The sequence below is a fragment of the Ammospiza caudacuta genome, chromosome 12 (genome assembly GCF_027887145.1).
Source record: "Ammospiza caudacuta isolate bAmmCau1 chromosome 12, bAmmCau1.pri, whole genome shotgun sequence".
NCBI lineage: Eukaryota > Metazoa > Chordata > Aves > Passeriformes > Passerellidae > Ammospiza > Ammospiza caudacuta.
In genome coordinates, this window is record NC_080604.1 from 5,589,584 (window position 1) to 5,602,494 (window position 12,911).

The following is a 12,911-nucleotide window of genomic DNA, read 5'->3' on the forward strand; positions in this document are numbered from 1 at the left end:
GTTTGATCCAAAGATGGCAGTTTTGTCACACTGTGCCCATTGGAGAGTTGTGCATTCTGCAGATGGAGTTACTTTTGCTTCTCCTGTTTTCCTAGATCCACTACCTCCGGCTCACCATTGCAGTCCTGAAGCATGAGAAATCTAGGAAATACCTACTCAGCAATGTTCTGTATCCTTTGTGTCTCCTCCTGTCTCAGTTTTCCCTTCCCTCAGTAATGCAGCCGAGGACACTTCAAGGACCTGTAGGTCCAGGAAGGCAGAAGCCACCATGTCTTGAGAGCTCATTTCTCAGGTCTCCTCTGCCTGACACCATTTCCTATAAATGCTTTGAGGGCAGGCAGCAGTGTTGTATAGTTCACATCCTGGTAACACCCAGGAGCTCATTTCTACCTGACTGACCTCTGAAATCCCTACAGCAAAACCACTTTCAGAGCAGTCCAGCCCTATGGTAGCATTTGTGCAGCTGCTGTGACGGCTGTGTGGGGCTTCTCCAGAGGCCTCTGGATCTTGCAGTGATAGTTTGGAAAGGAATCTGTCACTACAGCTCTGGAGACATGCCCTGTCCCTTCTCCCACCGTAGCTTCTGTGCTTGCTTTAACTCCAGCACAGCTTCGACGTGCTCCGTTCCGTTGTGTTCTTCTACATCAAGAGCCCCCTGCGTGTGGAGGAGGCAGGTCTGCAGGAGCTCATTCCCACCACGTGGTGGCCAAACCGCTTCACCAAGGAGGTGAGTACAGGCACTTACCAAGAGTGCTGAGGAAGTGTTCTTGCCTGCCATTTGCATCTTTTTCTGGCTGAGGAAGTTGGGTGGCCCCTATTTCCAGCTGTGTTAGCACTGGTGGATCTTACTATTTGAGAGCTGGAGCTTTTCCATTCCCCTGTCATCTTTTTTGTCCCCTTAGAGAGTATGTTTGAGGTGTGACGCTCACCCAGGGAAGGGGGGACAGTTTTCTGTGGCAACAGATTTGGAAGGGAACCTCACGTATTTAGGAATTGACTGGGGTGTCCTCAAAAGATGTCCTGCCATTATTCATTACAAGGCTGGAGCAGACCTGTTTAGGTGTCCTGCCAGCTGCAGTCACACACTGGCACATTGTTTCAGGGAGTCTCTGCTCTCCATTTTGCATTGTTTGAGGGCATTTCTGGCAGGATATTTTCCCTGTGCAGTGCTCTCCTACTAATCAGTGTCTGTGCCCCAAGCAGGGCAAGGAGAGTAAGGAGGTGAAGGAGGAGAGTGCTGAGGAGAGGCTGAGGCGTCGGGCGTATGAGAGAGGCTGCCAGCGGCTCAAGAAGCGCATTGAAGGTTTGTGGGGAGGGAGGGAAGTTGCCAAGATCCCACACTTTTTGTGCAGCCAGGGGCTTTCTAAATCTTATTCATATGTGAAGTACAGCCAGGACAGGCTGTGGTGCAGAGGTGGGGGCCAGCCATGCCCTGTTCTGATGGGACCCCACTGCAGAGACCTGCAGCCCCCCAGGATGGGGCAGGAGCAAACCTCTGCATTGGTTTTTAGCTATGGATGAATTTCCTGCTAGGTAGTGGAGGAGAAGATTCTCAGTGGTGGGATTGGCTTTCTGCTGTCACTGGTTCTTCCTGGGCCCCCTGTGCTGGGGAGGGAACCTTTCTCCTGGGGACACGGTACTGCAGCTGGGGTTAAGAGGGGGAGTTGCTCTCCAGTGCTGGTTTTCTGATGGCAGATTTGTGTCCCCCTTTTAGTGGTGGAAGGTCTCCAGGTTCAGATTCTGAAGTTGCTGCTGAACAATAAGGACAGAGGAGGGGTAAGCACTCTGTAGGTCTTTTGGGACAATATCTTCATGTGATGTGCTTTGTAAATCCTGGATTTACCACCTGTTTTTTCTTCTTTTGCCAGGGGGAAGCCTCCAGATACATCTTCCTAAACAAATTCCGCAAGTTTCTTCAGGAAAATGCCAGCAACAGAGGGGTAAGTCAGAGGGGCCAACCTTCCTGCAAGTCTGACCCTGGGGGCTTTCTGCACCTTCAGGCTGGGAACTCTGCCCTTCTGGCCAGGCTGCTGCCAGTAGTTGATCCACTGAGGTGTAACTATGACAGGGAATGAGGAGGGGGAGATCTGGAAACCAGGCAAGTTAGGTAAGTCCTGTGCAGTGATTTATAGGAAAGTGGTCCTTGGGAAGTCTTAGGTGGGAGCTGAATATCCTCCTATGGCCTCTCAGAGAGTGTGGCTGTGGAATGTTCTGCCACAATGGGGCTGCTGGCTTTGGCATCCTCCTTCCTCACTCCTGGGTGAGGATTGTTCCTCTGACCCTGGGTCAGGCTGTTGCCTGAGGTTTTGGGAGCCAGGCATCTGCCGTGTAGGAAACCCTTTCTTCACCTGCATCCCTGTGTTCATCCCCATCTTTCATGATGGATTGTGTGTTATCCCTCATCCTCTGTCAGACCAGTGACAGAGGTGTCCCAGAGGTGGAAACTGATGCCCACCGTCAGGTCTGGGCTCTCTGCCAGAGCTGTAAGCTAGAGATGCTAGCAAGGCTGAGAACACAAAAGTTTCTGCCTGCTCCATGTAGCCCTTTGGCCTGAGATGCACTTTCACACCTGGCCTGATGCTGGATTCTCATTCTTGCCCTAGAACCTGGCTGTGCTGTGCCCACCAGAGTACATGGTGTGCTTCCTGCACCGGCTCATTGCTGCCCTGCGCTACTTCTGGGATGGCCACAAAGCAAAGACCCCAGCTGCCCTGAGCAGTGAAGGTGAGGCCTGGGGGAGAGGCTTTGCAGGCTTTCCTGTGGTTAGGACAAGGTTTGCCTCTTGGCAGTGCTTCCAGGATGTTGAAAATGTTGTCTCTAATGGGTGCCTGAGCCTTCTGTCACCTTGGGGAGTTCCTGTGTGCAGATCTATTGCAGTCAACATCCAGATGTGAGACTTGCAGAAGGATACCTGGACTGTTTGCTATTCCCCCATCTGCTCTGGAGCAGAGTCCACTATTGTCTGTGGGGCTGTGAAGGGCAGCTCAGTGATCCATTGGTCAGAGTTTTGGGAAGATATTTTTCTCGTTTTGGAATTCCCAAACTGTGGAAATAAGGGGAAACTAAAGCAGTGCCAGTTGTTTTCCCACCCTTAGACCCCATTGGTATTCCCTCTCCTTACTTTAGGCTGACCTTTTCTCTAGACTCAGCAAGTGCCTTGCTGTCCCTGTGGGACTAAGTGGCAGAGCTGGAGTAGCCAGGTGGAGAGCTGCCAAGGTATCTGATGATCCAGTTTGCCCCGTGACTGTGGCTGGAGGGAGGAAGTGCTGGCACTCTAGTTGATAGCCATTGGTTGCTCCTCTTTCTGCATGGATCTAATACTTGCTCCATTGTGGAAATCACCTCTGCCTTAATGGCCTGTGCTTTTATTACAACAAAACTTGTCCCTAAATATTAGTCCTAACTGTGGGTCATGGGGTCTGCTTTAGGAGCCCTTACATGACTTTGTGCATCCTGTGCATGGAAAAAAACAAAACTCCTCCTCTGTTTTAGAGGCCTATGTCCCTCCTCAACTCTTCTATAATGGGAAGGTGGATTATTTTGACCTTCAGCGACTTGGAGGTCTTTTGTCTCATCTTAAGAAGACTCTGAAAGGTAAGTGCTCTCATTGCCAATACCTGAATCCAGGTCTTGGATAGAATTCATGCAAGGCATTCCAGGGAGGGAGCTGTGGGTAATGAATTTTGATTAAATTCAGGGAGAGGAAAGTTGAATTTTAATGAGATTCAAATTACTTTGAAGAAAACACCACGCCTCTTAGGTGGAGTGTCCTTTAAGTTACAGTTTACTGCTTGTATCCCTGAATTGGGCATGTGGCAGTTGGAGGAAGGGAATAGTCTGGGAATATCTGGTATGGTGTTCTTGCTGCAGCACAGCCAGAGGCTGGGACCTGTCAAAGCCCTGACCATCAGCTGAGCTCTGCTGGGTGTGAAGGATGCCCAGGATTTAGTTGGAGCCTTACTCTGTGCAGGGAGGAGCAGCCCTGTGTACCTACTGCAGCTGTGTGTTTGTGTGCAGCACATTCCTCTGGCACTGGGCTCCCAAAGCCTGCCTTGTGCAGGGTTAGAAACCCTTTGGCATTCCCTTGGACTTGGTTTGTCTCACCTCTGAGCCAAAGGTGCTTGCCTTTGGCTCTGATGTCTCTTCTCCTCCCCCAGTGTGTTTGCAAGGTGAGGACCATTTTCTCTGTCTCATGTTGATCCCTGACTGTTCAAGATTAGATTACTTAGCTTGAGAGCCACATTATCTCCTCTGGTTTCTTACCAAGTTGTCCTGGCCAGCTGTAAAGACAGAGCTGTGGACTAAAGAACACATTCTTCAGGCTTTGTACAGCATAGCCATCAGCATAGGCTTCCTCTGGGTGTGACTCTCAGTCCTGGTGACTTTGGGACACATCATGGGACAGCATTGAAGAACTGGAGGCTTAAAATATGGTCTCAGGCAGAGAGTTGCCATTCCTGCTCTAGTCCAGTTTGGCCCTGGTGGTTGTCTCCTGGTTCCTCAGTTATCCTATTTGTAGCTGGTAGGACCAGGAGCTGAAATGGGTCCTGGGAGGGCAGCACCTGCTGCTGCTTGGTTTCTGTTCTTTTTGTAAGGGCAGATCTGTTCCTTGCAAGGAAGCTTGGGACAGGTCAGCTTGTTCTGACAGAGCATCCAACTTTTCTGGCTGTTTCTCTACTGCTGAGAAGCAGGAAAGAGGATGAGTCTTCCTCATGGTGAGTGAAGAGTGACTCCTGCATTCATCACTGCTTTGGTGTGCTCTGTGCAGATGACCTGGCTGCAAAAGCCAACATCCTGATCGACCCTGCAGAGCTGCAGGCAGTGACTATGGATGATCTTGACGAAGATGAGGAATCAGCAACATCAGCAGCACAGGTGAGTTGGGTTATTCACCTGCAGGGGCCCTGATGCTGGGGCAGTAAGTTGGGCCTCTGGCTGGAAAGGTTTTACTTTACAGCAAGGCAGGGTTGGGCCAGGACTGTCACCAGTCCATGGGCAAGCAGATAAACAGCTGCACTTGGATGAGAGTCACTGGAGATCAGTGAGGTCCTGGCTGCACCAAGTTTGAGCAGCAAAATTTTCTGTGCCCTTCTCTCTCACTGCCACTGATCTGATTGTGCTGCCTCCCCTCCATGGCAGCTCTTGGTGCTTGCATTTGGAAAGGTGCAAGACAACTGTGGACAGAGCAGGTCTGCTGTTTGTGCCTGGCATGTGCCCTTGGAGGAAGGATTTACCCATTGCTGCCCTGCCTGCTCATCTTCCAGTGGCCACTGTGCATCTCTGCCAAGGTCCTTGCAGGGTCAAGGGAGGAGCAGCAGGCAGCCAAGCACAGCTGGAACTGTTTCTCCCTTCATTTCCTTGCAGTCCCAGCGCCCCTCTGCCGCCCTGGCCATCGGTGGAGCTCTCGCCAGGCCTGCCTGGCTCAGCTCCCCCACCCTGGGCCGGGCCAACCGGTTCCTGAGCACGGCAGCCGTGAGCCTGATGAACCCGCGGCGCCCCCTGGGAGCCCTGGAGAAGATCAAAGTGCTGTCACTGCGTGCAGAGCAGCGCACACGGGAGGACAGTGAGTACTGCTGCCACAGCTGGACCCTGCCCTGCAACAATGGCATCCTCCAACTCCCCAGAGGAACCAATCTCCTTACTGCCAGCATTGCTCCTGCCCCTTCCCAGGGCGTGCTGACACCCTTTGCCATCCTGAGCATGACACTGGTGATGTTTTTACCCTCTGTGTGTAAGGAGATGCTGCCTTGGTTTCTCTAAATGCAGTGAGACTTTGTAGGAAGGCAGTTCAGATGCAGCTGTAGCCACACTTGCTCTGAAGACAGGCTTGCGTGGTCCACCCAAACAGTAACAGTGCTTGCAGCAGCACTGTTACTGTTTGGGTGAACCAAGCAGGCCTCTGAAGCATGTACAGGGCTTGAGGAAGTGGAATTTGCATGACTTGAGTCAGTCTGAACAGATCTGACAGGTCAGCCTGATGGAGGCAGCAAGATGAGAATGCTGTGGTAGTGTGGTATCTAGACAATCCCATGGGCTGGGAAGAATCTCCATGTTACAGAGGCACAACAGGGCTTTGGTTTTAGAGAGGAGCAGGCAGAAGCTGAGGTGCCAAAATGCCTTGCTAAGAACTCTTTTCCTGTCTTGGAAATGCATTGCAGTTGAAGGCACCCATGGAAACGATGGTCTCTTACTGGGCAGACCCCCAGAGGAGCCAGACCAGCCCATCACTGAGAACTCCCTGCTGGAAGTCCTGGATGGGATAGTGATGATGTACAACCTCAGTGTCCACCAGCAGCTGGGGAAGGTAAGTGGTACATGCTGTGCAGGAATCCATTTCCCCAATGCCCATGCTTGTACACAGACTCTGGTTTCTGCTTATTTAGTGACTGTGTGTGCCCTGTCCTTCTGCCAACCTCCACTGGAGTTCTGGTTGCATGCTTGTATGTTTAGAGGGAAAAAAACCCTTATTTACTGCTGAGATCTGCTGCTTTTCAGATGGTTGGTGTGTCAGATGATGTGAATGAGTATGCCATGGCACTGAAAGACACAGAGGAAAAAATCAGCCGCTGCCCAAAGAGGGTGAGTGTCTCTGGATTCCCAGCTCTTACCAGATTCCAGCTTCCTTCTCTGGCAGGGTGAAGTCCTGCTGCCCAGCTGTACCAGCATCTGCGTCAGGCCTTGTGGGCTTCAGCTGAGACTGATAAGTGCTTTTTATAGCACTGATTCCCACTCCCTCCACAGAAACGCTGCTGACTCCTTTCCCCCCTGCCAGTGCTCCCCAGCTAGCCCCAAGGTGGTATAGGCTCTTGCATTGTTTGTTCAGCACTGAAATAAATGCTATAAATGGCAGTGACATTCTGCCCTCACATCTCTGCACTCTTTTCAGAGGAGAGACATCCATGAGGAGCTGCTGAAGAGCCAAAAGGTCTTCTCTGAGAAGCTCAACCACCTGAGCCGGCGCCTGGCTTGGATAAATGTCACCATTTATTCAAAGGTGGGCAGGAGCATAACATGAGCAGCTGAAAGGAGAGCAGTGAGCCTCTGCCTCTCTGCTGCTTGGCTCACATGTCACAGGTGTCATTTTCCTGGTGTTGAAGCAATGTCAGTGATCTCTGGGGCTGCTTTTTCCCTTGTTGTGTATCAGAGACTCCTTTCTAGGCTTAGCCCCTCTCCTGTCCCCCAGTGTCCCATAGTGATCAGCCCAGTCTGATCTGAGCTGTGCATGGTGCTCTAGGCTTTCCCTTAGGGCACTGCAGACAAAAGGGTGCAGATCAAAGGGAGATTCAGCCCTCAAGACATGTCAGAGGATAGAGGCTGCTGTGAATCATTTCCCTGAGCTGTGCTGTGTCACAGGGGATCTCACTACTGCAGCTCTTCTTGGAATCTGTGGAATCAAAGTCAAGGGAGTTCTTGTTCAGGTGTTCTCCCCTTCTTCACTTGGTTCCCATACAGAGTGTGTATTCCACATTTACTAATGCAGTGGCTATTTGCAGAGGTTATCCCCTTTCCCCCAAGTTCACCATTTTGTATAAAAGCTCTGGTCTGTTTTCCCACAAGCAGTTCTGCTGATTTTTTCCTGACTTCCATTGCCTTGCCCTATCTCTCTTTGTGGCTTTTGTGTGTCCCAGGATGTAAACAGGGAGGGGAAGAAGAGTTCTTACGAACACATCTGGCAGAAGTGCAGTGGCTGATCCTGACTCATGAGCTCTTTGCTCATCTCCTCCTTCCCTCTCAAGCAGGATTGCAAGGTGAAAGCTCTCCAGCTGCATTAGCATAGCCTATGGCTGCCAGAAAACAATCCTTTCTTCCCAGGCTGCTCTGGAAGGGCTGAGGGGCATCACCAGGGTGCACTGCAGGTATCACTGTGCTGGCCCACGCAGAAACACTGTTCATGTCTCTAGATGATCCATTGTCATACTAAACCAGGACTGCAGTGTCACCTTTCCTGATGAATCAGCAACATCTGGGACTGAAGGTTACAGCCTTCCCTGTCTGTGGTTTGTGCTGCTGTCCTGGCCTGCATGGCCCACAGGGAGAGCAGGAAGGTGCCCCAGGTGAGCTTGCAGAATGTGGCAGCACTGAGGAACCTGTGCCTTCAGGGCTCCAGCTCACAGTCAGCTCAAGTCCCTGCTCTTTCCCAATGGGGGCATCCATCCAGCAGCTCCTGCTTCTCTGGGAATTGTGTGTGCACTGGAGGCTCTCATCTGTATGATCAGAGCTGCTGCTGTTGGAGAGAAGGAGCCTGGCTCTGTCTAGGGGTGCAGTCCTGCTCTGTGCTGAGGTGTCAGAGCATGGCAGAAGCTGCTCCTTCCTGGAGGGAATTGGCCACTGGTTTATTCTGGGGGATTCAAAGTTAGACAAAGGGAGTGCTTAAAAACACTCATAGTTTTAAAGCACATAATTCTGCCTTCAAAACGTCCCAGTAGGAATTACAGTTTATTTTATTACAGCTTATTTTACTACAACACTGTATTTATCTATCTCACTGGCTAATCACATCTTTGTATCCTCTTGGTGTAGGCTTTCTTCTAGCTTGGCAATACGTGAAATTATGTTTGAGGTTGTCAAGTCTTAAAGCCAAATGCAGCTTTTTCAACCTTAGTGTTGTGCTGCACAGTTGTTTTTTATCTTGAAAGTAACACTTTGGCTGAGATGTGGGTCAGTGTTGAGAAAAAGATGTGTGTTAGTCAGTTTAGTTGATTTGTACTAGTTCAGGCTAATTTACAGAATAAACCCATGAAAATCTCCCAAAGATGGTAACAACATACTTTAGAAAAGACATTAGGCAAGTGAAATGCCTTATCTGCACCTCTGAATTTAATTTTTTCTTAAATTAGAAGTATAACCCTTCTCCATCTATTTTTATGCAAGTAGCTATTGCTTATGCTATTTCTTGGCATTGCAGGATATGAAATAATATTTCCTCTTTTTATGGCTTTGGTGGCGCCCATTTTTATGGCTTAAAGTTATGTAGATGACCTTAAATTTCCTGTTTTTAATTTAGGACCCTCTGATTTTTGTTTAGCGAGACAAGAGGCTGATGTTCCTCAGGACAGTAAATCTGGTTGAATGGCTGGCACAGAACCTGAAGGGCTGTGGCTGCCTCTTGCAAAGATCTGAGCTGGTGTGAGCTTTTCAGGCTGTTCCCATTTAATCCCCACAATGGACCAGCTTTGTTTCCAGCAGATTTCTGGAAAGTGCCAGTGCCTGCTTTCCTTTAGCAGTGTCCTTGGAATCAAAAGTCACACGCTTGTTTGCCAGGCCTGTGTGGTTGCACATGCCCTGGTAAGGAGTAATGCTTGGAGGGTCTCAAGGCTTGGTGAAAAAAAACCATCACACTGGTGAGAGCCATGCTGTGTGCTGGAGGTTGGTGTAGAGATCTCTGGTTGTTTCTTCCAGCTGCCACTTCTGTGGCTTTGTGGAAAGACCAAATAGCACAGCTGTGGTTGTGAACTTAGAGCAGTAAGATGTCTGAGCAAGATCTCCAATATGGGGATGTTTCTGAGTGTGATGCTGGTGGTTGTTTCTCCCAAGAGGAGCTGTCAGCTGACTGGAAGCTGTGTTCTTCCTGGCAGGAGAAGATGCAGGATATCTACTGGCTGCTGCGCGTGTGCATCCGCACCATCGAGCACGGCGACAGGACGGGCTCGCTTTTCGCTTTCATGCCAGAATTCTACCTCAGCGTGGCTATGAACAGCTACAGTGCACTCAAGAACTACTTCAGCCCTGTCAACAGCATGGAGGAACTTCCAGGTGAGGGGATGGGGTCAGCTTCTTGATTCTGGCCTGATAAAATCTAAAGCAAGACACATGACACATCCTTGTGGTGAAGCGGTAGTTGGGCATCTTCCTTTCTGGGTCTGTTCCTGGTTGTGGTGTGCTGCCCCAGTGTGTTGTCTGAGCTTGGGGCAGGTGGTGAGCTGTGGTCACTGTGCTCAGGTAGGGAGCCCATGCCTTGTCTGAAGCTGTCACAGGGCTGGCTGTAGTGAAAATCACTGGCAGCTATGGATTGTGTTTCCAAGGAGGTATCAAGAATGGGCTGGGGTGCTGTAAGATGTAATTTCTACCACAGCCTTCTGCTTTCTGGGTGGGAGAGGATGTTCCATGAGTGCAGAAATTGGGACTGCTTTTGAATTCCCCTGGGATTTGAAGATGTTCCTATGGAGATGATCATCCACTTGATGCCAAGAGTCTGTGTTTAGGTGGATTCTGTCTGTGCACATTCTGTACTTTTCTGGCTAAATGACCTCTCTGAGCTCTTAGCAAATAGTTCTGTGTTTTCCAGAGCCCATGGAGGTAAGTAAAGCTTCTGTTCCCACCAACAGGACATAGCTGAAGTGCTCTTGTTTGGGCAAGAGCAGACTTGAGCAGTAGCAATTTCTGCAGTGCATGCAGGCTGAACATGGCTTTTCTGCATAGACCTAGGGTGTTCTTTGTGTTGCTCAGCCTCTTCAGCACCAGACACTTCTCCCTTGCCATCCAACTCTGTTGCATGGTTTTATCTTTCCCTGAATAACTATTTCAGTCTCTGCTCTTCTGGAAGTGAATGTGTCTTCCCAGCTCTCTGTTTTGACAGCTGGACACTCAGCTAAGCTGCAGGGAGCTGTAGCAGAAATTCATTCCATGGCCTGTCCCATGTTCCCAGGAGCACTGGGACCCAGGGCTGCCCCTCAGGCTGTTGCCATGACCCTGCTCCCTCCTTCTCTTGCAGGCTATGAAGAGACCCTCATGCGCCTCGCTGCCATCCTGGCCAAGCATTTTGCTGACTCGAGGATTGTGGGCACAGGTGAGGCTGCCTTCCTGTGCTTTTGGGGTGGTAATGCCACAGGTCTGGCCAGTGCCAATGCCAGTGGCTCAGCAGGCTTCTGCTGGGATCTGTCTGCTGAATCTGTTCAGTGCCTATGCCTCCACATTGAAAGTGAGGCTGGGTACTGTCCTTACCCTGCTTGTGTCAGGGTAGACACATGACCTAGGACACCCTTTTGAGAGTAGGACTCGTGTCCCAGCCACCTGCATATCCAGTCTGGGCTTCCTTCCTAGCTGCTTGAGCCTGAGCATGCTCTCCATGTCAGCAGGGACAGTGTGCCTCCCCATGAGGGCCAGTGCCTCCCAGGCAGTGGCATTGAGGTGCTCCCTGGCGTGCTGTGTGTCCCTGGGAGCCTGGCCTAGTCCCTTGTCATTCCTCCCCAGACATCCGGGACTCGCTGATGCAGGCGTTGGCCAGCTACGTCTGCTACCCCCACTCGCTGCGTGCTGTGGAGAGGATCCCAGAAGAGCAGTAAGTGCTGCCCTGCCTGTTCCTGGGGAGCTGGGGCAGGGCTGGGGTGGTGGCAGGGCTGGGTGAGCAAGCAGGAGGGCTGCCAAGCACCGCTGAGGGTCCACGAGTTGCCAGCAGGGGGGTGGAGTTGATTTGAGAGCCTTCTGTCACCCTTTTACCAGAGTGGCTTTGCTCTGCCCCAGCTGCACGGGTCCTACTGTGAGTGCTGCTCAATCTCCTGTTCCCAAACCCTATGGGCTGACCTGTGTCCCTGTCTGGCAGGAGGATCTCCATGATGAAGAACCTCCTGGCTCCCTATGAGCAGCGACCCTGGGCACAGACCAACTGGATCCTTGTCAGGCTGTGGCGGGTGAGCATCCTGCATCCCTGCCCCTCTCAGCACCTGGGGCTGCTGAGACACTGACCATTTCACTTCCCAGTAGCAGCAAAACTGTTTTTCAGCCTCTAAGATCTTTCCTTCCCTCTTTTGCCAGGGCTGTGGCTTTGGGTACAGATACACACGGCTCCCACACCTGCTGAAAACCAAGCCTGAGGATGCCAGCCTCCCCAGCCTGCAGAGTGAGTGGGGCAGGGATTGGCACTCAGGGCTGTCATGGGGGCTCAGGCAGTTCCAGCCTCTTCCTTAGCAGCTTTCCCTGTGGGCCAGGCCAAGCTATTGGGACAGTTATCAGAGGGTGTTCCTGGCCAAATATCCAGGCCTGGTTTTTACAGCCTGGTCGTCCCCAGCCTCTCTACTGCTGATTTGGGCATGCCAAATGATGAGTTACATCCATCATAAATAGGGGTTCTGCCCTCCAAAGGAGAGGAGAGAGGCCCAGGACTGCATCCTTATCAGAGTTTTAGCCTGAGAGCAAGCTCTGCCATGTGCACAGTGAAGAGCTGCTGTGGGGGAGAGCTGCCACATTTGTCAAGCAGCAGTGCCCTGTGAGAGGGAGGGGGTGCCCAAAGAGACAGGGCACTGTGTGAGTTTGCAGTCAGGGAGTGTTTTATCCTGGCATCTCTCAGATGCCTGTCCTGCCTTGGGCACTGCAGTTTGCTTCTCAGCACTGTCACTGAGCTGAGGGGTTTCTCAGCTCTGTTGTGGCTGAGAAAGATGTGGGGAGAAGTTCCCTTTCTTGAGCTGAAGAACATGTCCCCAGCTTTACCCTCCCAGGTTCTGGGCTTGTGTGGATCCATTCCTGATGCCCCTCTGCTGTGGAAAAGGCTTTGTGCCAGACCTTGTTCCTGGAGAGCTGCTCAGGAGTGGGGGACAGAAGGACAGGTGGCATATGGAGGTGTATGCTGAGCCCTGTCCAGGGAGCTGCCTGTCTGTTCTAACAGAACTCTTGTTCTCTTTTCTCTCTCCTGCCCATGGTGCCCAGGGGATCTCTCTGTTGCTAGTTTCCAGAGTAAGTTTGTTGTGTGACCTTCTCTTGTCTGGTTGAGTAGCTTTAGAGAGCTCCCTGCTTCCCCTCTTCTGCCTAGAGAGACCCTTTGTAGGCAGAGAGCTTCACAAGGGATTGTTTTCCTCAGTTCCATCCCTGGGAGAAGCCAGGGGCGCTGTGCCCATGTGTCAGTCTCTGGGGCTGCATCATGGACCTGCTCTTGCACCTGTGTTAGCAGGGTTACCTCTGGGGTCAGAGCCCTGCTGGAG

General features: G+C 51.4%; 1 protein-coding gene across 2 annotated transcripts in view; it reads left to right on the plus strand.

Moving 5' to 3' along the window:
- RNF123 (ring finger protein 123) overlaps nt 1-12,911 on the plus strand; it is a 45,228-nt gene that overhangs the window by 11,389 nt on the left and 20,928 nt on the right. Inside the window, exons 14-31 of one of the 2 annotated variants that reach the window (XM_058813218.1) lie at nt 96-169; nt 610-727; nt 1,204-1,303; nt 1,715-1,776; nt 1,869-1,940; nt 2,604-2,724; nt 3,493-3,594; nt 4,769-4,875; nt 5,365-5,563; nt 6,159-6,304; nt 6,496-6,579; nt 6,887-6,994; nt 9,576-9,753; nt 10,712-10,786; nt 11,191-11,278; nt 11,540-11,627; nt 11,752-11,836; nt 12,640-12,666. In XM_058813218.1, the coding sequence (XP_058669201.1) occupies nt 96-169; nt 610-727; nt 1,204-1,303; nt 1,715-1,776; nt 1,869-1,940; nt 2,604-2,724; nt 3,493-3,594; nt 4,769-4,875; nt 5,365-5,563; nt 6,159-6,304; nt 6,496-6,579; nt 6,887-6,994; nt 9,576-9,753; nt 10,712-10,786; nt 11,191-11,278; nt 11,540-11,627; nt 11,752-11,836; nt 12,640-12,666 (1,834 nt within the window). The remainder of the gene's footprint in view (nt 1-95; nt 170-609; nt 728-1,203; nt 1,304-1,714; nt 1,777-1,868; nt 1,941-2,603; nt 2,725-3,492; nt 3,595-4,768; nt 4,876-5,364; nt 5,564-6,158; nt 6,305-6,495; nt 6,580-6,886; nt 6,995-9,575; nt 9,754-10,711; nt 10,787-11,190; nt 11,279-11,539; nt 11,628-11,751; nt 11,837-12,639; nt 12,667-12,911) is intronic. The other variant, XM_058813219.1, reaches the window with a different exon arrangement.